Source organism: Chelon labrosus (assembly GCF_963514085.1).
Source record: "Chelon labrosus genome assembly, chromosome: 19".
In the NCBI taxonomy this organism is placed as follows: domain Eukaryota; kingdom Metazoa; phylum Chordata; class Actinopteri; order Mugiliformes; family Mugilidae; genus Chelon; species Chelon labrosus.
Window position 1 is genome coordinate 25,473,724 of NC_140352.1, and position 21,865 is coordinate 25,495,588.

The following is a 21,865-nucleotide window of genomic DNA, read 5'->3' on the forward strand; positions in this document are numbered from 1 at the left end:
AACTGGATGACTCAAAATTTCCTCAAACTCAATCAAGATAAGACAGAAGCTATTCTCATTTCCACCCCTAACACTCTAAAAAAACTTGAACATCTGCAGCTATCTATCCCCGGCTATTTCACTACAACCTCTGCTGAAGTTAGGAATCTGGGCGTAATCCTTGATCCTACTCTCTCATTTGAATCACATATCAAAAATATCATCAGGTTGTCCTTCTTCCACCTCAAAAGCATCTCCAAACTCCGATCCTCCCTCAACGCATCTGCAGCAGAAACTCTCATACATGCCTTTATCACATCTAGGCTTGACTACTGCAATGCTCTTCTGTACGGCATCCCGGCTAAAACCCTAAACAGGCTGCAGTACGTCCAAAATTCTGCTGCAAGGCTACTCACCCGCACCAGGTCCTGGGATCACATTACTCCCATCCTCCAGCACCTGCATTGGCTTCCTGTCCACTACCGCATCCAATACAAAATCCTTCTTTTAGTCTATAAATCCCTACACAATCTGGCCCCATCCTACCTATCAGATCTCCTTACCCCATACTTGCAATCCCGCACCCTCCGCACTACTGACACATGTCTTTTAACAGTCCCCAAAACGCGACTTCGTTCCATGGGTGACAGGGCCTTCAGTGTGGCAGGTCCTAAACTGTGGAATGCCCTGCCGCTTGTGATGCGCCAAAGTACATGTATGTCCACTTTTAAAACTCAATTAAAAACACATCTTTTTAGCTTAGCTTACCTGTCAGCCCCCTGATCTCTACTTGCACTGCTTCTTTTATTATTTTTTGTTTTATTTCCCCTGTTTTATCTGTCTGAGGGTGTTTTATGTTTTTATGTTTTATATTCCTCTGCGTCTTGCCATTATATGTACTGTGTATCCTTGTATCCATGTGTATCCTTGTATCATATGTCCTTTCTTATCCTAATTTGTACAGTGTCCTTGGGTACCTTGAAAGGCGCTTTTCTAAATAAAATTTATTATTATTATTATTATTATTAAAGGAGGCTGTGTGTCGCTGAGTTGCAGCATGTGCGAGGCGCTGCAAACGGCTTTTAATTTTTGGTAACGCATGACTTTGTCTTCTTTAGTCTCAAAATGGTCACAAATGCGTGTTCCATGATTGTTGCAACTGGGCCAGGTGGGCTTGTCATCATTAATGGATCACTGAATTCTGAATTATACCAAGGAATTCTAAAAGAAAATGAATAAATAAATGCACAGTGTATTATTCTGTTTCATTTCTTTGACTGGGTTCTCTTTGTCTACTTTTAAGACATGTTTGTATGCACTATATAGTGTGGTAATATGTGATGCATGTACTGTATTTCTGTGGTAATTTACCTGATGAAGAGGTTGAAAAGAAAGACAGTACTCCGGATTACTCTGGCAGTGTGGCTCTCCTCATGCTGTGCTCGAGACAGAGTCAGCCCATCATCCATGTGACCCTCGTGGTGCATGATGGCCTGAAATAAAAAACAGAAAACAAAACAATACGCTTCTCTTCAAAATGATGATAAATTCTGACTGATACTCTTATTATGAAATGTAATAGAAGTATTTTCAAAGGACTATACATTGTTAATTGAGGAGTGCAACAGACAACAACTGCCATTACGGTGCATAAAATCAAATTTGAATTTCCATGCTCCGGTATGGCATTTAAATGACAGATCATTTAAAAGCAGATGAGCCCTCTCCTGATATTACCTCTATTAAATAGTGACAAACATGTATGGATTTACTGAAACTTTACCCTAATATTAGGAAAATGTTTCATCATACTCTTCGATATACAAGAACCCCAAAGACAAGTGGGATGGATGATAAAAAGTTTGAGGCTAGACTAATAGGCGGTTTAGACTTGTGTGTTTAGCTGACACAGAAGCTACGGCGTCAGAGCAGACTGTACGCAGATATTAGCGCTGTAACACCTCCCCAGAAACTATGCGCTGCAGCGATGTAGACCGCAAGGTTGTTTTGGATCAATAAAGATGGAATACATCGATGAAAGGTTAATAAAGCAGGATCGGAGATACAAACATTTATATGACTGGTCTTTGGAAAAAGTTTCAATCACCGTTGTTGAAAGTGAAGCAAGAAGTGGAAAATGAAGGAGGAAAATTAACCTGACTGGGAAAAAAGACAGCATTTGTGTGGCGTTTCTACAGAGCAAGCAAAACTGACGAGCACACAAGAATAAATGGCTTGCACCAGTGCTGCCTACGTGCATAAGTTACGGCGTCTGTGTCCTGTAGTACCCTATAAGAGCCTTTATGGCTCAGTGTGTTAAATTACCTTTCTCTGTACTCCACCCATGCGAGCACACTTTGCATCAACAGTCTGGTATGTAAGCCACAGACAGGTGTCAACATGTTGGATGTAACACACAGAGTCGCCATACTTAATGTCAGGAGTACCCATCCCGTCCACCTCCTTCCTTATGCCAGGGTCCAACTTTTCCTAAAAAAGAGCAAATACAGGTAAATACCACATGAAAGTTTGTTCTCTCACTCCTTAATGAGATATCAATTAAAAAAAGACACTCTTTAAAGTAAAAGGAGGGAAACGTAGAAGAAGGTATGTGTATTCAAGGGAGGAAAGATTAGAAATAACAAAAATACATTAGTTCTTACGTCTATGATGTCTGCAATGGATCTTTTTGATGTTTGGAGATTAAAAAATCCAGATTTAATTAGATATACTTGGCGGCGGAATGTTTCCGCAAGTAGAATAGATTTTTTCTTGATTTCTTTCTCTCTTATAGCAAAAGTTACTCAAGTAACAATTGTTGAAAGATTTAGATCTGATCATCATCTTATTATATTAAAATTTAAGTTTGCTGACATTGACAGGGGTAAAGGCTATTGGAAATTTAATCAATCATTGTTAGAAGATGGAAATTTCATTGTTAAAACGAAGCAATTTATCTCAGATTTTTTTCTTTTTAACACTGGCTCAGCAAATCCACACAATGTATGGGATGCATTTAAATGTGCTTTTCGAGGCCATGCTATAAAATTCTCCTCATGGAAGCATAAACAAACCTGTAACAGAGAAAGAATTCTATTAAATGAGGTGCTAAACATTAAAAATCGCTTGGATGCAAATAGATCTGATTGCATTGAACAAGATCTCCAAATATTAGACGATAAAGAAAAAGAATTAGAGAGATTCTATCAGAATAAAATCAAAGGAATTATATATAGAAGTAAAGCTAAATGGATGGAACAGGGTGAAAAATGTAATAAGTATTTTTTGCAACTTCAAAATAGAAATTATCCCAGAAGGAATATATCAAAAATTTTGAAAGATGATGGAACGAATGTTATTTCAACTAATGGCATTCTAAAAACATTGATGGAGTATTATAATGGGATTTTTAATGAAGACACACCTCATTCATCTCATCTTACATTAGCTGAGCATATGGAAATGTGTCCCCACCCTGAACTTACCAATGCTCAACAAAAACTATGTGAAGGTCTTATTACTGAGGAAGAGTTATATGATGCCATTTGTTCCTTTGAAAATGGAAAAGCACCAGGTCTAGATGGAATACCGGTGGAGGTATACAAAACATTCTTTATAGAAATCAAAGTTCCTTTGCTGGCATGCTACAATTACTCTTTTGAGATTGGTTGTCAATCAAATTCTCAGAAAGAAGGTTTAATTTCATTACTTTTGAAACATGATGCAGAGGGCCAGGAAAAAGACCCTGTGAAGTTAAAAAATTGGAGACCTTTAACACTCTTATGTTCTGATACTCGTATTTTGGCCAAATGTTTAGCACTTAGACTAAAAAAAGTAATTCAGGACTTAATACATCCAGATCAAACTGGTTTTTTAAAAGGACGCTTCATAGGCGATAACATCAGACGCCTCCTTGAAATAATGGATTATTATGATAAAGAAAATTTGCCCGGCCTGATATTTATAGCTGACTTTGAGAAGGCATTTGATACAATAAATTGGAATTTTATATATCAATGTCTAAATATTTATAATTTTGGTGAGAGCTTTATTAAATGGACTCATGTGTTGTATCAAAATCCTTGTAGTAAAATAATTAACAATGGGCACATTTCTGATACAATTACCCTATCCAAAGGAGTGAGGCAAGGCTGCCCCCTTTCAGCGTATCTGTTTAATCTTTCGATTGAAATGCTGGCCATTAGAATAAGAAATAATAAAGCTATTAAAGGATTAGACATAAATGGGTTAGAATCAAAGTCTTCCTTTTACGCAGATGATGCTTCCTTTTTTTTAAAATCAGATGTTCTGTCATTAAACTCCCTTATTGCAGAACTGGATTCCTTTGCTTTACTTTCTGGATTAAAGCCAAATTATGACAAATGCTCTATTCTTAGAATTGGATCGTTGAAAGGTTTAGATCAAATTTCCTGTAAGGTGCCTATTAAATGTTCTGATGGCCCTGTTAATCTTTTAGGAATACATATACCTGTAGATAAAAAGCTCCTTGTACAGATCAATTTTGAGCTAAAACTTCAGAAAATGAATAAAATTCTTCAGGCCTGGAGAGGTAAATATCTCTCGATATTTGGAAAAGTAACAGTAATTAACTCATTAATACTTTCACAATTTACATACTTACTGCAAGCCTTACCTTCACCTGATACAATGTTTATAAAAACATATGAAAAAGTAATATTCAGTTTTATGTGGAATGGTAAAACTGATAAAATAAAACGCACATATGTGTACAATACACGTGACAATGGAGGTTTAGGGCTGAAGAATTTTGCGACACTTGATATAGCCTTAAAAGGTGCTTGGATCCAACGATTATATAATAACCAACACTGGTTTTCATCTAAATTATTTATAGCTCAATGTGGTACATCAATAGGTAAATTATATCCTTTTTTCCAACTAGGCCAGAAATCAAAAGTAAGCTTGAACCAGTTTTTTCCTAATCTCTCCCCTTTTTTCAGAAACTCTCTGTCTATGTGGTTTTGCTTTCAGTTCTCTATGCCAAATGATATATTGGAGATTAAACAGCAGTTATTGTGGCTTAACTCCAATATTTGCATAGACAAAGAACCTGTATATTGGCAGCCATTTTTAGATAATAATGTACTTTTTGTAAGTGATATATTGAATGATAAAGGAGAACTTCGTAACTATGAATCCTTTATTTCAATATATGGAGACTTTTGTCCAAAACTACAGTATCTGCAGTTGTTATCAGCAATCCCTTCAACTTGGAAAAAAAAACTACTTAATTTAAATGCAAACTTAGGTGTCTGCCGTCCGGCTATTCAAAATTATAAATGGTTGGGGCATAGAAAAGTAAATTTTGATATGTACAGCTTCTTTTCATCCTTTAAAAACACTGCAGTTTCTCCATATTATTTTCAAGACTATTGGGAAAGTATTTTTGATACTCCACTTCCTTGGTTGAATGTTTTTAAGAATCTGTACAAATCATCCTGCTCAACATATATATGGGCTTTTCAAGTTAAAATATTCTACAAGATTTTACCAACAAAGAAAATGCTAAAGATATGGAGAATAACTGAAGACAGTATGTGTAGATACTGTGGTGAAGAAGAGGAAGACACCTTGCATTTGTTTTGGTACTGTCCAGATGTCATGCTCTTTTGGCGTAAGGTGGCAGCTTGGCTGTCTGAGCAAGGACTTGACTTACCAATAACAATAATCAATATAATTTGGGGTTTGCATGAAGAAAAAAATATGTTGTTAAACATTATTGTGCTCCTTGGAAAAAATTTTATTTTCAAAAAAGAAAAATGTGTTACATTGGAACCATTCATCATGTTTCTAAAACATTATTATTTAATGACAAAAAATATGGAAAAAAATAAAAGTAAATCACAATCAGATGATTGGAGAAAATTAGCTATCACAAAAAAATGGGACAAAGATCAATAATATCATATTTTATTATTTTGACTTTGATACTTGTGGATAAGATTCTATCTTGTTGCCACATATTCTATATTTTTCTGTTCTGGCTGTCATGAAGTTAAATTATAGCTTAAATATGAAAATGGCTAGGCTATATATCTAAAATATGTATGCTTGTTTTTGTTTGTGTATGTTTTTTGGTTGTTGTTGTTGCGTTTGTTTTCTTTTATCACTGTGTACTTGTTTGTCTTCTACGTTGTTGTTAGAAAACGTCAATAATAATAATAAAAATAAAAAATAAAAAATACATTAGTCAAAAAAAAAGTACAATACAGATTTGCTATTTTGTAGATTCAACCTATGATGCTACTACACTACTACTATAATACCCCCCAGAGAGAAGTTCTTGCTCTGAGTTGCATTCCTTAAAGTAATTTATAACTGTATGTCTAAAATCTATGTGAATTAAGTGTTTAACTGAAACCCTCCGTGCATGGTGAGGAGCTTTCTTGTCTTGATGTCTGTGGCTTCTGTCTCTTCTCTTCTGCAAAAACCATCAAGCGTTATGAAGAAACTGGCTCACATGAGGACTGCCCCAGGAAAGGAAGACCAAGAGTCACCTCTGCTGCTGAGGATAAGTTCATCCGAGACACCAGCCTCAGAAATTGCAAGTTAACAGCACCTCAGACTAGAGCCCAGATCATTCAAAACTGAAGGCACAACATGGCTACCACAGCGTCCTGCAGCAACATGCTATCTCATCCGGTTTGCGTTTAGTTGGACCATCATTTATTTTTTAAACAGGACAATGACCCCAAACACACATCCAGTCTGTGTAAGGGCTATTTGACCAAGAAGGAGAGTGATTGCTGCGCTAGTGGACCTGGCCTCCACAGTCACCTGACCTAAACCCAATCCAGATGGTTTGGGATGAGATGGACCGCAGAGTGAAGGCAAAAGGGCCAACAAGTGCTCAGCATCTCCAGGAACTCCTTCAAGACTGTTGGAAAAAATGGGTGAGAGGGTGTGCCCAAACTTTTGACTGGTAGTGTATATATATATATATTATCAGGACCAGATTAACACTTCACTGTACCCTGGGCAACAATATTCAAGGGCCTCATCATCACGACCCCAGGATCACCATAATCTGGCAAAATACAGAATAAATTACAGTAATATACAGTAAATATACTCAATACTTCAATAACTAACTGTCATCAAGTGCATTTTGATGTACAGATGTGCAAATGCTCATAGAACTACAAATACACTATGTTGTCTTGTCAAGGCCATTCACTCACTTATGATGTCATGAAAACAAAACACATCGGCATCAGTATAATCTAGCAAAATTGACCCACTACATAGAGAGGGAAGGAAGTGTCCTCCATTTTCACAATAAAAAAAAGCAACCACTTTCAAAGCATTCAAAATGTCACAAGCAGATCGTTGGTGAGGGAGCACGTCCTACTCCCAAGTCCGGACTCCCTCACCAATGCAAGATATTTGGCAGCCCGGTTCTGGAAAGCTGCAGGCCCTCGGAAGATCGCCTCTTCCCGGAGTGGCTCCGTAACCGGCCCCCACAGTGCAGGATACCCTGGGAGTAGAGGCGTTGAGATGCAGGGGCTGCTAGCAGACTCGACGAGCGGTTCAGATGGCGATGAGACTCGAGACCCATCATCGCTTCCCTCAACGGTCATACTCGCAGCAGAATCCGGGCCGTCGGTTGAAGATGCTGCCGGGGGCTCTTCGCTCTCAGGGCTAACATTAGCTAGCGCCGGCAGTGAAGAAATGTCCTGGCTAGCTGAGCTGTCCTCGTTGACGGATGCTGCCTTAGCAGAACAGTTGCTAACGTTGACTAGCGTGAAGAAATTCCCTATTTTCGGTATATAATTTAAATTTTCTGTGTTCCTGATATCCTTCTCCTTTTTTAGTTTCCGTTTAGGGCTCCCACTTAGCTTCTCCGTGTTTGCATTTTTTTGAGTTGTGTTGTATAGCGGTGCTTGACGTCACGCGACCTGCTCAGTGCACGTTGATTGGCATCACGCTGACCTGCCTCATACGGGGCTGACCAATGAGGAGAGTTTCAGCTCACGGTGCAGCGCAGACCGTATAAATTCAGTGCAACGGCTCCGGCTGACAGTTTAACATATAACCACATATTTTGCTTGTGCCCTCACTGCCCTGGGCCCTTTAGAGGTCGTGGGCCCCTGGGCAATTGCCCAGTTGCCCATATGGTTCATCCGGCCTTGTATATTATATATTGTCCTATTTGATTAATTCATCCTTTATATTCAGCAATTTGAATGTATGTTTGAACAGTGTTGTGGGTAACGCGTTACAAAGTAACGCGTAGAGTACTCTAATTACTTTTTTCGTGTAACTTGTAACGTAACGCGTTAGTTTCGTTTGTTAAGTAATCAGTAACTGCATTATTTTTTTTAAAAAGTAATCCGTTACTTTAAGAATTTCTCCGGATAAGGAAAGAAAAATTCCGACTACAGCCTGCTTTTTGTCAGACAGTACTGTGCCACCTGCGGATGTGTCAGCGGAGGCGCAGCGCTGTGATGATGCGTCTGTGCCCTGCTGACCTACGTTACCTGTGTGTGTGTGTGTGTGTGTGTGTGTGTGTGTGTGTGTGTGTGTGTGTGTGTGTGTGTGAGTGTTTTCGAACCGCCGGCAAGATGGCAGAGAGGACAGCTGCAAACAGCTTTTAATTTTTGGTAACGCATGAGTACTCTAACACGTTACTTTTATTCATAGGTAACGCTGTAACATAACGGATTACTTTTAATTGATGGTAACGTTGTAACCTAACTAACTACTTTCCAAAGTAACTATACCCAACACTGTGTTTGAATATTTCAGTCTTGTAAATGGATCGTTTTGACAGATGAGCATATGATTGTGTGCTTAGTTTCCATGTTAAACTAGCAATTACACTGGACAAGGATTAACAACTATATCAGAAAGAGGATGAACAATAATCTGATTGATGGTGAGGATTTGGGTCAAAATAGTACCCTGACCTGGATGACTGAAAGTCTTCAGATATTCTTTTTCACCATCACCCAAATAGCTCAGAATATGCAACATACTTTATAAAGGGAAATTATGTTTCAGTACTGTAACTAAAGTATGTTTTCTCCAAAGTTATAACCCATTGTGCTTAATTTTTTGAAATAGCTCTCATACATATATCACATGTGTACCATAAAACAGAGATTTCCCATCCATTATGAAGCTATGAAACGCACCTGACGTTCTAGCATTCACAGTGCTGCAAATGTTATTGGCTTTTTACCTTGGAGGACCGGAAGCAGAATGCTGTAGACTTGACATCAGCTTTCTCTTTGTCCATCAGCATGAGGGACTTGTCGTCTATGAGACTCAGATACTTCCCGGTGGTCACATGTCTCAGTCTGAAAGGTTGACCCCAGCGAATATGACTGCCACTCCAGCTAGATAGAAAAAGAGGTCAAAGACATAAGTACAGAAAGATTTAAAGAATCTCAAATAAATGCATGAAAATGCAAAAACTTTTGTTTGTGGATGTTTAAAATTTTTTTTTTACAGTCTATTTTAATGTCTGTAGCTTTACATGTAAATGAAATGTTACCATGTCCGCCCCTATCCAGAAGAGGGTGCATTTCCTGCTTGTGTCATCAGGAAATATAAATCCTATGCAGAGATGGTAATTGTGTAAACATGTTTTACCATAGCTCTGCTTAACTACTGATTCTATATATCTGGGATTTATCTGGTTTGTTCATTTAGTATTATTGTTGTGGCTATTTATAGTTACATTATTGGGTACGTGTCTTCACCACTCCACTTAGTTGATGAGTGAATTATGGGTATTGCCTATAAACTGACAAGACTCTGACCTTAGAACCACAAGCTCTGAATGTGCTTTTAACACAGGAAAACATGTGCAGGGGAGGCTCACAATTCTCTTCTCATTACGTCGATCGCGATCGACCAGTAGATCGCAAAGGTAGTGCTAGTAGACCGCGTGCCAATGAATGTTTTTTTTAGATGTTAGTCTAAAACATTTATCCCTTGCAACTCCAAAACAAACAGCAAGACAAACGTTCATCTTTATTTATTTTTACTTTATATTTGCAACATGCCCTCAGTTCAGCGGCACACAGCCACGCAAATCTTCAACGACAACTCAAGACTACCGTCTTTCTTAAAGAGACAGCGCTATTTTTCTAAAGGTGCAGTATACATATATATGTGTATATATATATATACACGTGTATATATGTATATATATATATATATATATATATATATACACGTATATATGTGTGTGTACATATATATATGCATGTACATATATATGTGTGTGTGTGTGTGTGTATTAATTGTTGCTACAGTGTTAAAAGCTCTATTCATCTTTGTTTTTATTTTTATCAAGAAAAATTGGTGCAAAAAATAGCGCTGTCTCTTTAAGAAAGACGGTAGTCTTGAGTTGTCGTGGCTGCGGATGTGTGTCGCTGAACTGAGGGCATGTTGCAAATATAAAGTAAAAATAAATAAATTTCATTGGCACGCGATCTACCCGCACTACCTTCGCGATCTACCGGTCGATCACTATCGACGTAATGAGCAACCCTGATTTATTTACTGTATGTGTATAACATGTTTGTTATACTTACACAACCCGCAGTGTCTCCAGCCTCCACAGGGACCTGGCATGACTGGACACTGCTCCCCCCTCATAGTGCACTGTCCTGTGGATAAAGATTGTATAATAATGGCAAATCACATCACAAAATATTTTCCACACATAACATTGTGCTTAAGTTACTTTGTTTTGCACAGTAAATTTATTTGTCTTGGATTTTAGAAGTCTAGAAGTGCTGGACATCTCACAGTAACATACACTAGCAGTCAGTTAAGAGTTCAAAGCGGAAAACAGACACTCTATGCTGCATTGTTTAATAGCATGGATGTCACCTTTGGAAGCATCTTAAATCTATAAATACACTGATTCTCAACGGGGTTAAGGTCTGGACTCTGTGGTGGAAATGAATGTCTAAATGTCTCATACTCCCTGAACCACTCTTTTACAATTTCAGCCTGATGAATCCTGGCACTGTGATCTTGGAATATACCTGTGCTATCAGGGGCACATAATGTTGCTGAACCTAGACCTGACCAACTGCAGCAACCATTAGACACTAGGCATGATAGTGCATCACTTCATCTGCCTCTCTTCTTACCCTGATGCGCCCATCACTCTGGAACAGGGTAAATCTGGACTTATCAGATCACATGACCTTCTTCTATTGCTCCAGAGTCCAATCTTTATGCTCCCTAGCAAACTGAAGCCATTTTTTCCAGTTCAGCCTCACTGATGCATGCCAATGATTTGACCCTTCTCAAACAGACTAACATCTTTTCCACGACCATGGGATGTGTCTTTCGACATGATTGTTTAAGAAACGCGAACCTACTCATTGCATCATTCATTCATTCATTCATCTTCTGTAACCACTGGTCTTGTTTATTGTTTTATTGTTTGATTTGGATCCCCGTTAGCTGCAGCAGAACTGCAGCTATTCTTCCTGGGGTCGGACATATAATACAGTACAAGACAAAATTTAAAAGAAAAAAAGCAAAAACAAAAACAGAGTCTATCCCAGCTGTCATCGGGGGAGAGGCGGGGCACATGCTGGACAGGTCACCAGTCTATCGCAGGGCTAACATAGAGAGACAGACAACCATTCACACTCACATGCACGCCTACGGCCAATTTAGGCCATTTTAGGTCACCAATTAACCTAACGAGCATGTATTTGGACAATGAGGGGAAGGCGGAGTCTCATTGCATCAGTTGGGGTTAAATAACTTATTGCCAACTGAAAGATAATTGGCCATGCAGTAATATCCAATAGGCTCGTACCTATTTGCTTAGTTAAATCCAGGTGACAACTTTTTTTTTTTGGCCAGGTAGTGTACTGTATATGTACCAGTCAGCCAGTCAAAAGTTTAGACAAACCTTCTCATTCATTAGTTTGTCTTTTGTCTTTTATTATTATTTAATCTTTATTAATATTATCATTTTCTACATTGTAGATTAGTACTGAAGATCGCAAAATAATGAAGGAACACATATGGAATTATGTATTTAACAAAAAATTATAAAATGATATTTGACTGCTGTTCTAATTCACATTATGGCAAGAACCACTCAACTAATAAAAGAGAAATAACGATCCATTAATATGAAGTCTAGAAGTGCTAGCACGGCGACAGTAAAAGTACTTTAAGACATGGAGCTCAGTCAATTAGGGAAATTTCAAGAACTTTGAATGTATTCTTGTATGCAATGGACTCCCACAAGGAAAGGAAGAGCAAAAGTTACCTTTGCTGCAGAGGAGAAGTTCATTAGTGTTACCAGCCCTTAAATTAATAGCACGAGATTAGAGCCCACAAAAATGCTTCACAAAATTCAAGTGGCAGACGTATCTCAACATCAGCTGTTCAGAGATGACTGTGAATCAGGCCTTTGGTCTGCAATGAAACCACTGAGCAAAAACAAGAAAAGAAATAGAACTGTTTGGGCCATGAAACAAAAGGAATGGACATTAGACCAGTCCAAATTTGGGATTTTTTGTTCCACCTGTCATGTCTTAAGGAAACACAGAAAAGATGAGTGGATGGTTTCTACTTGTGTGGTTAACTCTGTGAAACATGAAGGTGGAGGTGTGGGGATGTGAATGTGCTTTGCTTGTAAAGGCTATTTGACCAAGAAGAAGAATGAAGGACTGTTGCGTCAGATGACATGGCCTCCACAATCACCTGGCCTAAACCCAGTTGAGATAGCTTGGGTTGAGTTGGCCCACAGAATGAAGGAACAGCAGCCAACAAATGTTCAACACCTCTGGGAACTCCTTCAAGTCTGTAGAAAAACCATTCTAGGTGAATACCTCATGAAGCTGAATGAAAGAATGCCAAGGCTGTGCAAAGCTGTCATCAAAACAAAAGGTGGCTACTTTGAAGAATCTAAAACGCAAAATATATTCTGGTTTATTAAATTTTTTTTTCTCCATATGTAAAATATATAATGAGAAGGAGCGTCCAAAATTTGGACTTGAACTTTAAATTAAATACTGCATCATACCCTAATTCCCCAAACCAATGAGCAATGGAGCAGATATTTCAATCTGCTCCATTGCTCACACAGTAAAGTAAGTGTACTCAGAATGTATGATGACCTGAGTTACAGCATCTATGGAACACTTGAAATCCAAAATAAACAGAAAGTTTAAATGGCACACATTTTTGTTAATCCTTGCTTTGAGCAGGTAATGAGTTTGAGTGTATTTTTATTTTATACAAAGAAAGACATCATGTAATGTTTACTTTGTTGCGCCAAATATACCTTTTGGAATTATGGCCAAGAAGTTCAACCTTGGTTTCATCAGAACATAACATGTTTTCCCACATTTTTTTGGGAGACTTCAAATGTGTTTTTGTAATTTGTAGCTAGGCTTGGATGTTTTCTTTGTAAGGAAAGGCTTCCGTCTTGCTACGCTACTCCTAGACATATGAAGAATACGGGAGATTGTTGTCACATGTCCAACACAGCCAGTACTACTAAAAATTCCTGCAGTTTCTTTAATGCTGCTGTAGGCCTCATTACAGTTTTGTTGACAGGTTTTCTCCTCATCTTTTTATCTATTTAGGAGGGAAGTCCAGTTCTTGGTAATGCCACTGTTGTGCCATATTTTCTCCACTTGATGATGACTGTTGTCACTGTGTTCCATGGTATAACTAATGCCTTGGAAATTATGCCTAAGGAAATGTCAGGAAAAGTCTAGTAGAACTGCTGAACCTTATTTGGGGTTAATCAGAAGCACTTTAAATGATGGCAGGCGTGTACTGACTACTATTTAACATGAGCCTGAATTTCTTGGTTAAAGAAAAAGTCGAGTCCTCACTTCAATCCAGGTGACAATAACAAGCCTAAAAGCTGTCAGCAAACATTATTAGCGTACAGAAGAATAAAAGCAGATGAAGGAGACAAGTAATGTGGCGCATGGCTATACTAAGAGAAGTGTGGAGTTGGAAGAGCCATAGGCTTCATTTAATCACCAGTGGAACACTTTGGTTTCCCGGTGCAACATGGCATGCGAGTGGTGGACCGGACAAAGACTGTCTGCCGACAATGTTTCGCAGAGGTGTGGTGCGTCGCTGGAAACACATCAAACTAATGCACATAGGACGGTCACCCTGATATGTCTATTTTTTACTTTTATAACTTAGACTTAGACTTAGATAAACTTTATTCATCCACAAGGGAAGTTGCTTGGTCACAGTAGCTTAGCCACACATAAAAAACACTCTTAAGAACCGTAGATGAAAAAAATATTAAATAAAACAAAATAAAAATAAGTAAAATAAAATCTAGTCAAATATAAGAGGGTTAGGGTTAGGTGGGATGGTGAGTTGTAATGATGAGGATGACCTAAGAGTGTGAGCAGTAATGTTTATGTGGAGCAGGTTAGTGAGGTTCTGAGGGGCGAGGTTGTTTAAGCCTTTGAAGGTGAGAAGTAGGATTTTGTAGGTGATAACGGAATTTGACAGGAAGCCAGTGGAGTTGCTGCAGGACCAGTGTTATGTGACTCATAGAGGGGGTTCTAGTAATGATTTGTGTTTTGAACCAGTTGTAGTTTATGGATGGATTCGTCCGGTAAACCAAATAAAAGGGAGTTGCAGTAGTCCAGACGAGACGTGACCAGGCTATGGACCAGAGTGGCAGTGTTCCTGCCAGTGTCAGTTGAGAGGGATGGACGGAGACGGGAGATATTGCGTAGGTGAAAATAGGCTGAACGGGTGATATTGTTAATGTGAGAATGGAAAGAGAGAGTGGTGTCAAGGATGACACCCAGACTCTTAACCTGGGGAGAGGGGGAGACTGGGGAATTGGCAATTTGAATGGAGAAGTTATTTATATTAGATAGGGTGGATTTGGTGCCAGTGAGAAGAATTTCAGTTTTTCTACTGTTGAGTTTGAGGAAGTTGGTGGAGAACCAGGTTTTGATTTCCTGAATACAGTCAGAGAGGTAAGTGGGTGGAAAGGTGGAGCTGGGTTTGGTGGACAGGTAGAGCTGGGTGTCATCTGCATAACAGTGTAAATGAATATTGTACAGGTATGAAATATCTGGCCAAGGGGGATGAGGTAGATGATGAATAAAAGAGACCCAAGAGCCTTGGAGAACACCAGAGAAAAGGGGGGATGGGCGGGATGTAAATGTTTTTAACTGAATGAACCGAGTATGGCCAGAGAGATATGAGATGAACCAATCGAGAGGTGTGTCAGAGATACCGATGGAGGCTAGTCTATGGATGAGAATAGAGTGGGAGATAGTGTCATATGCTGCGGTTAGATCAAGAATGAGGACTGAAAGGAGTCCTGAATCAGCAGACATAATGTTGTATGTATAATGTTAAATACAATGAAAGGTGGATAAGGAGGAGAATAAAAAGACAAGCAGCCAAACCGAGTTTGTCCGAACTGTATGCTGACACTTTCTCGTGACTATACTCTAGTTCAGTCAGTGAGATTGTTTCAGTGAGTTTTTTAGGGGTCCATGCAACAATGTTGCAGGATCCCTATTGTTTTTCTTCCGATTTTTAGGGGTCCATGCAACGAGTTGCAGGATTCCTATTGATTTTGTTGCGATTTGTATAGCTCAAAAGCTAATATTTTGTACATACTCAAACCTTATATCACTGATAATAATATTATTCTGTACAAGCACCCCAACTTTTGTGACCCTTGGTCTCTAGGAGGTGCTACAAACGCAACATTTCAATATCTCAAAAACTGCAATGGCTAACTTCATGAAATTTGGCATACACAATCTGTAACATATTGTGTTTGCCCATCAAGTTGCGTGACATTACGTCTACAGGGGGTGCTACAGGTAACACGGAAACATTTCATATGACTTTAAGGCCTATAACTTCTGAAGTATTCGCCCAATCCCTATGAAACTTAGCAGCCGTCATTATAATATGCTTGCATACAATCATGCCAACTTTTGTGTTTTCGGGCTGTAGGAGGCGCTACAACAACTACATGTTCATATCTTACTAACCACCACAGTAAACTGCTTGAAATTTGACAAAAATAATCTGTAGATGACTCCTTACAAGCCCACCAAGTTTCGTGCAATACGGTCTATAGGGGGGCGCTACTGGTGACTAATGCAAATGCTTCCCACTAGGAGATGACTTCGCCATGGCATGGACCCCTTTATGATCGCTTGCGATCATCTAGTTTTTCTTCTTCTTCTTCATTTTTTTCTGTTTCCCTAAAAGTGTCTGCCCAGGACAAATTATGAAGGCAAAAGGCATCAAACCTGGTAACTGGGTAGAAGTCCTAGCATGTCACTTTGCTAAGGTGTCAATACACATGCCTACAGCTAGGTGGCGCTATAATAAGCCAATTTACGTGTTGGCTCGTATCTCGAGAACTGTGTGCGCTAGAAACAAAATTATTTCTCCCTCTGATTCCTTATATAGCCCTGGTTCTAATGGACTAGCCAATTTCCGCCTGCCATTTTTTTTCCGCTATTTTGAAAAAATTTCACTTCAAAGCAAAATCAACTCCTCCTAGCCCGTTCATCCAATTCTCACCAAACTCGGTATGTATCATTTATGGACAAAGTTAATAAAAAACTCAAAAGAACTTTAGCAGTGTTATTTATTACAAAGTTAATGGCTAATTATTTTTTACGGTGTGGCACAGTATAAGTCTGAAGCTAATATTTTGTGGAGTATATACCCAAACTTAATCAAACTTCACATAATTGATAATAATATGATTCTGTACAAGCACCCTAACTTTTGTGACCCTTGGTCTCTAGGGGCCGCTACAAAAGCAACATTTTAATATTTCAAAAAGTGCAATAACTAATTTCATGAAATTTGGCATACACAATCTGTAAAATATTGTGTAGACGTCCATCAAATTGTGTGACATTACGTCAACAGGTGACACAGAAACATTTCATATGACTTTGAGTCCTATAACTTTTGAGGTATTTACCCAGTCATTATGAAACTTAGCAACCATCATAACAATAGGCTTGCTACAACAACTGCATGTATATATCTCACAAACTACCACAGTAAACTGCTTGAAATTTGCCTATAATATCTGTGGATGACTCCTTACAAGCCCACCAAGTTTCGTGCAATCAGGTCTATTGGGGGCGCTACTGGTGACTCATGCCTCTGCGTCCCGCTCGGGGACGACTTGGCTACGGCATGGACCCCTTTATGATCGCTTGCGATCATCTTGTAGTTCATTTTGTGTTCACTCCAGACTGCACAATATAGGCTATTATCATTATAATGCACTCTATTATTTTATTCTTCTTCTGCAACCGCCTGTCCTGTGAAGGGTGGCGGCTATCCCAGCTGCCAGCTATCATCGGGATAGAGGGGGGTACAGCCTGGACAGGTCGCCAGTCTGTCGCAGGGGTAACATCTAGACTTTTTCGTTTTCTGTCATTTTGAATGACAGGATCATAAAAATCCTGTCATAATCTATTTTTACCCGTCACTTTAATTTTTTTAAATGATAATAACGACATATTCAATAGCATTTCATTTTCATTCTTTTTTAATTAATATTCAGTCTAAACAAGCTGAACAGAGAATCCACACCATGAATACACATATCAAGGATTATCCTCTGCTGCTCTGTGGGCCTACAAGCCAGCAGCATTTACTTAGTTCATTTAGATTGTAGGTTAAGCGTCATATCACATGACTGTAGGTTTGTTAGGGTTTCTCAGTTGGACAGGGCCTCTAAATGTGTTTTGCCTGGGATTTTGGCACAAGGGATTGTAACATCTAATCCTGTGTATTAATGAATGTCAGTCCAAACAAGCTGAACAGAGAATCCACACCATGAATACACATATCAAGCAGATGAATATATGCAGGCTAACTTTTTCTCCGCAGTAACAAAAACAATTGTCTGTGGCACCAGTAGCTACATATGAACAATGAAATTGAACGATTTAACAAAAAATTAGAGATTGGACTCGATTAAAAAACCATAATCTAATTAATTAGAGACTTTGTAATTAATTAATCTCGATTAATCGCATTTTAGAAAATTTGCCCCAAAAAGCAACATTTTTTAATTTAAATGGATTTTAGTGGACGACTGAATCAAATAATAGACACAGACACGACTACCGTATTCAGCAGGCTTGTGCACAGTTCAGAATTGAATTGAGAATGACTCCTAAATTCCAATTCAATTCTTGAATTTGAATTGAATTTGAATTGATGTCAAAAACAGGATCTAGAATTACAATTCGAATTTGAATTAAAGGAAGCAGAATTGCAATTCAATACAAATTCAAAGAAATTCATATACATAAGTGAAGTGTTTAACAATGAAGCTTTACAATATATGTCAGATATGATTACATTACATATTCTATAAATCTATCTATAAATCAAGAAGCGTCTGTGTGTCTGTCTGTCTGTCTGTGGCACGCATATCTCGCGAACCGTTGGCCCGATTGATTTGAAACTGGGCAGATGTCTCGCTACGGGCACGAAGATGTGCACTGCTAAGTTTGACATTGTTTGGATAAGAAATGTAAAACATATCGGTAAAATAGGTTTTCTCCGCTCTAATATTTCCACTACTCCGGTTGCCATGGCATCAAAAACAGCCACTTTCAGAAATTCACCAAAAACGGAGAGGAAGAGGCGGAGCATGCGCACAAATCTTGAGCACTGTTTACAAATCGGCTTTAGAAGAAACCAAACTCAAGGAGAAATGATATTTTGCCCTGGTAACCCTAATAGGCTCAATATCTTCTCCGGCAGGAAAACTAGCATGTAGTCCGCCATCTATCTATCTATAAATCAAGAAGCGTCTGTGTGTGTGTGTGTGTGTGTGTGTGTGTGTGTGTGTGTCTGTGGCACGCATATCTCGCGAACCGTTGGCCCGATTGATTTGAAACTGGACAGGTGTCTCGCTACGGGCACGAAGATGTGCACTGCTAAGTTTGACGTTGTTTGGATAAGAAATATAAAATATATCGGTAAAATAGGTTTTCTCCGCTCTAATATTTCCACTAATCCTCATACACAGCACCTGTAGGCTCCCACTATAGGAATACATACTTCCGACGGGCACTGCACTAGTGATATTAGTTTGAACTACTTGTACAGATTACATTAACAGGAAATGTTTCCCCCCAGCAATGAATGTTAAAAGCTCTAGTCACAGAACACATAATTAAGTTTGATTTATTGGAATTGTAATTTTGTGGAACACAATGGAACGTGACTCCATATCCCAGAATGCTTTGCTTTAACCAAGTATTTAAAATGGTTGCCAAACAATTTGAGGTGGACATTTGTTTGAAAGCTTCTTTTCTACACAATTTGATGGTCAACACCGGACTTTTTAAGTTTCAGAAGTCCCTTACAACTTCAGATTACAAACGTTTATAGATTTAACACCTGTAATAACAGCAACATGGAAAATAATAGCAGGCCTAAAAGGTCATTTGTAAATATCTTGCCATACCAGCTTCCTCTGCACCTGTTGAGAGAATCTTTAGTGTTGCAGGAAAGATATTCAGACCAGAACGGTGCAGACTCAATGATAAAACATTTGAGGAGCTATTGAGAATTAGATGCAACAGTGTTGCTCAATGAGTTTTGCATTGGAATAAATGACAACTGCATTTACAACGACTTTGTGTTATTTGATTACTTTGAAATGAAAATAACATTTTGAACAAAACTAATCAAACATTGAGGGAGTAATTTATTTCAAGAATTTGATCATTATCTATATGTTGGAACAAAACGTATGCAGGGTTGAGCAGTGACTAGTTATGTGTAATGACATTATGCTATTAAATTACAAAATTAATGTAATTGTATGTGAGATTCAACACATTCTTTCTGTTGTATGACTGTGTGGAATTTCTTTGAATTGCCATGAATTTAATTCCACTTCCTGTCATTCCAACTCCAATTCAAATTCAACTTCCTGTGGGGCGGAGTCAATTCAATTCAAATTCCAACTCATGAATTGAATGGCGGCCAATTCTGAAATTCTGAATTGTGCACAAGCCTGGTATTCAGACATGAATATTGTAAACTCAAGCTCTTTTATTGTCTGAAAAAATGCATTTAATTGCATTTCAATTCAAAACAGTAGAAAAAGAAAATACACCTAAATGTCAGGGTTTAGTTTCTTGGGTTTCTGTTTATTGTATTTTGTTAAGTTCTTGGTTTTTAGTTTTTCTGTTTCCTGTTTTGTTTTGTTAAGTTCTTGATTTCCTGTTATGTGTTACTCCATGTGTTTTCCCTTTTGATTAGGTCATTGGTTTCTCCTTGTCTTGTTTCTTGATTTCCTTCACCTGTGTCTCGTCATCCCTCTGTTCCTCGTGTGTATATATAGCCCTGCCTTCCCCTTTGTTCCTTGTTGTGTCATACTGTTTGTCTGCCATGTTTGTGTTTCATTTCATAGATTTTCATGCCAAGTTGTAGTTTTGATAGTGTTTTGATTTTTGTCTCTTCTTTGGATTTCCTGCGACCCCAGCAGCTCTCTTAGTTTTTTGTAAGTTTTGTCTTTTTTATTAAATACTTTTTTACCTACTCCCGCCTCTTAAATCCTGCATTTAGGTCCAAATCTCTAATCCCCGATACCCGTCGTAACACTAAAAAAACACACCTAAAGTTAAAGTGCCATTTTAAGAACACTACTGACTTTAAATGGTTGGATGGCACCATAGGGCTGAAGTGCTTCGGTGATATGGAAACTCTTTTTTTTTTTTTTTTTTTTTTTCTTTTCCTTTTTTCTTTGCACAATTTGCACAAAACCCCACTTTTATCAAGGCTTCCATCAGGTAGTTTTTTTTTAAATAAAATTTGCCTTCGCTCAGTCCTAGCAATGTGCTTTCATCATCTTTCATGCTTTCATCTGATTCCTCCATTTTGGTAGCCATTAGCTGATCTCTAACGTGTGCATCAGTGTAATCAGTGTACCAAGAAATGGTGCACTGATAAAAGTTACACGATGTTTGGAATGCAAACTGCGATTAGAGAAAAGAGCCAATTAATAACGTCATTCGCCACCAAGTGGTCAGGGGTGTGAATTGCAATCTGTCAAAATGACAGATGGCCTTCAGATTTTTTCATCAGTTTTAAAAAAAAATGGTCAATGACGGAAAATATTCGGTTAAGGCAACCCCTGATCTGAATATAGCATTAACTTTAATATTATGATATAGCCATTTTGAGAATGTGAGAATTTTGTACTTGTACTTATCAGACTTCAGTTACTTTACACATTTTTAATACAGTACTGGCCAGTAATGAAACAGGGTTCAATGTACTGACTCTATATTATCGTATTATAGTACAGTATAGTTTTATCACTACAGATATGATTATCTGTCAGCTAAAAACTGTTGGTACTCAAAATTATGTGGGTAACTTGACAAAAATGTGTATTCACAATATGCATGGTCAGGCTACTTCTAAAACCTATGAGACGGTTTATTTGTGACCTAAGTTTGCAGCATTGCACAAATGAGCACTGCTGTTCTGGCATAGCTTGTGGTGGTAAACAGAAATTTCATTTGTATACTTAACACTGGGAAGCCAATGATGGAATGCAAAAATCTGGGTATTGTATTATTTTCTCATGATTCCAGTTGAAGCTGAGATGAATGTTAATATAAAATTTTCTGCTTCTCAAATGTTGAAAATAGGAGTTTAGTCAGACAATGTTATAAGCAACACAAAACGTCAGTTGGTTTGACTGGAAGGCATGCATACTGAAATGGCACATGAATAGTAAGAATGAAATGGAAAAAACTGAATATGCTGTTTCTACAAAATTAAATGACAAAGGCGAGACGTGTACACGACAAAAATAGTGCCT

The 21,865-nt window shown here is 38.2% G+C and overlaps 1 protein-coding gene across 1 annotated transcript in view; it reads right to left on the bottom strand.

Annotated features, from left to right (window-relative positions):
- Positions 1-21,865, bottom strand: part of ryr2a (ryanodine receptor 2a (cardiac)) — a gene marked incomplete at its 5' end in the record, with an annotated part of 253,225 nt that overhangs the window by 178,091 nt on the left and 53,269 nt on the right. The window contains 4 exon segments of the mRNA XM_084568164.1: positions 1,351-1,472; positions 2,305-2,469; positions 9,206-9,362; positions 10,569-10,643. Of these exon segments, the coding sequence (XP_084424290.1) occupies positions 1,351-1,472; positions 2,305-2,469; positions 9,206-9,362; positions 10,569-10,643 (519 nt within the window).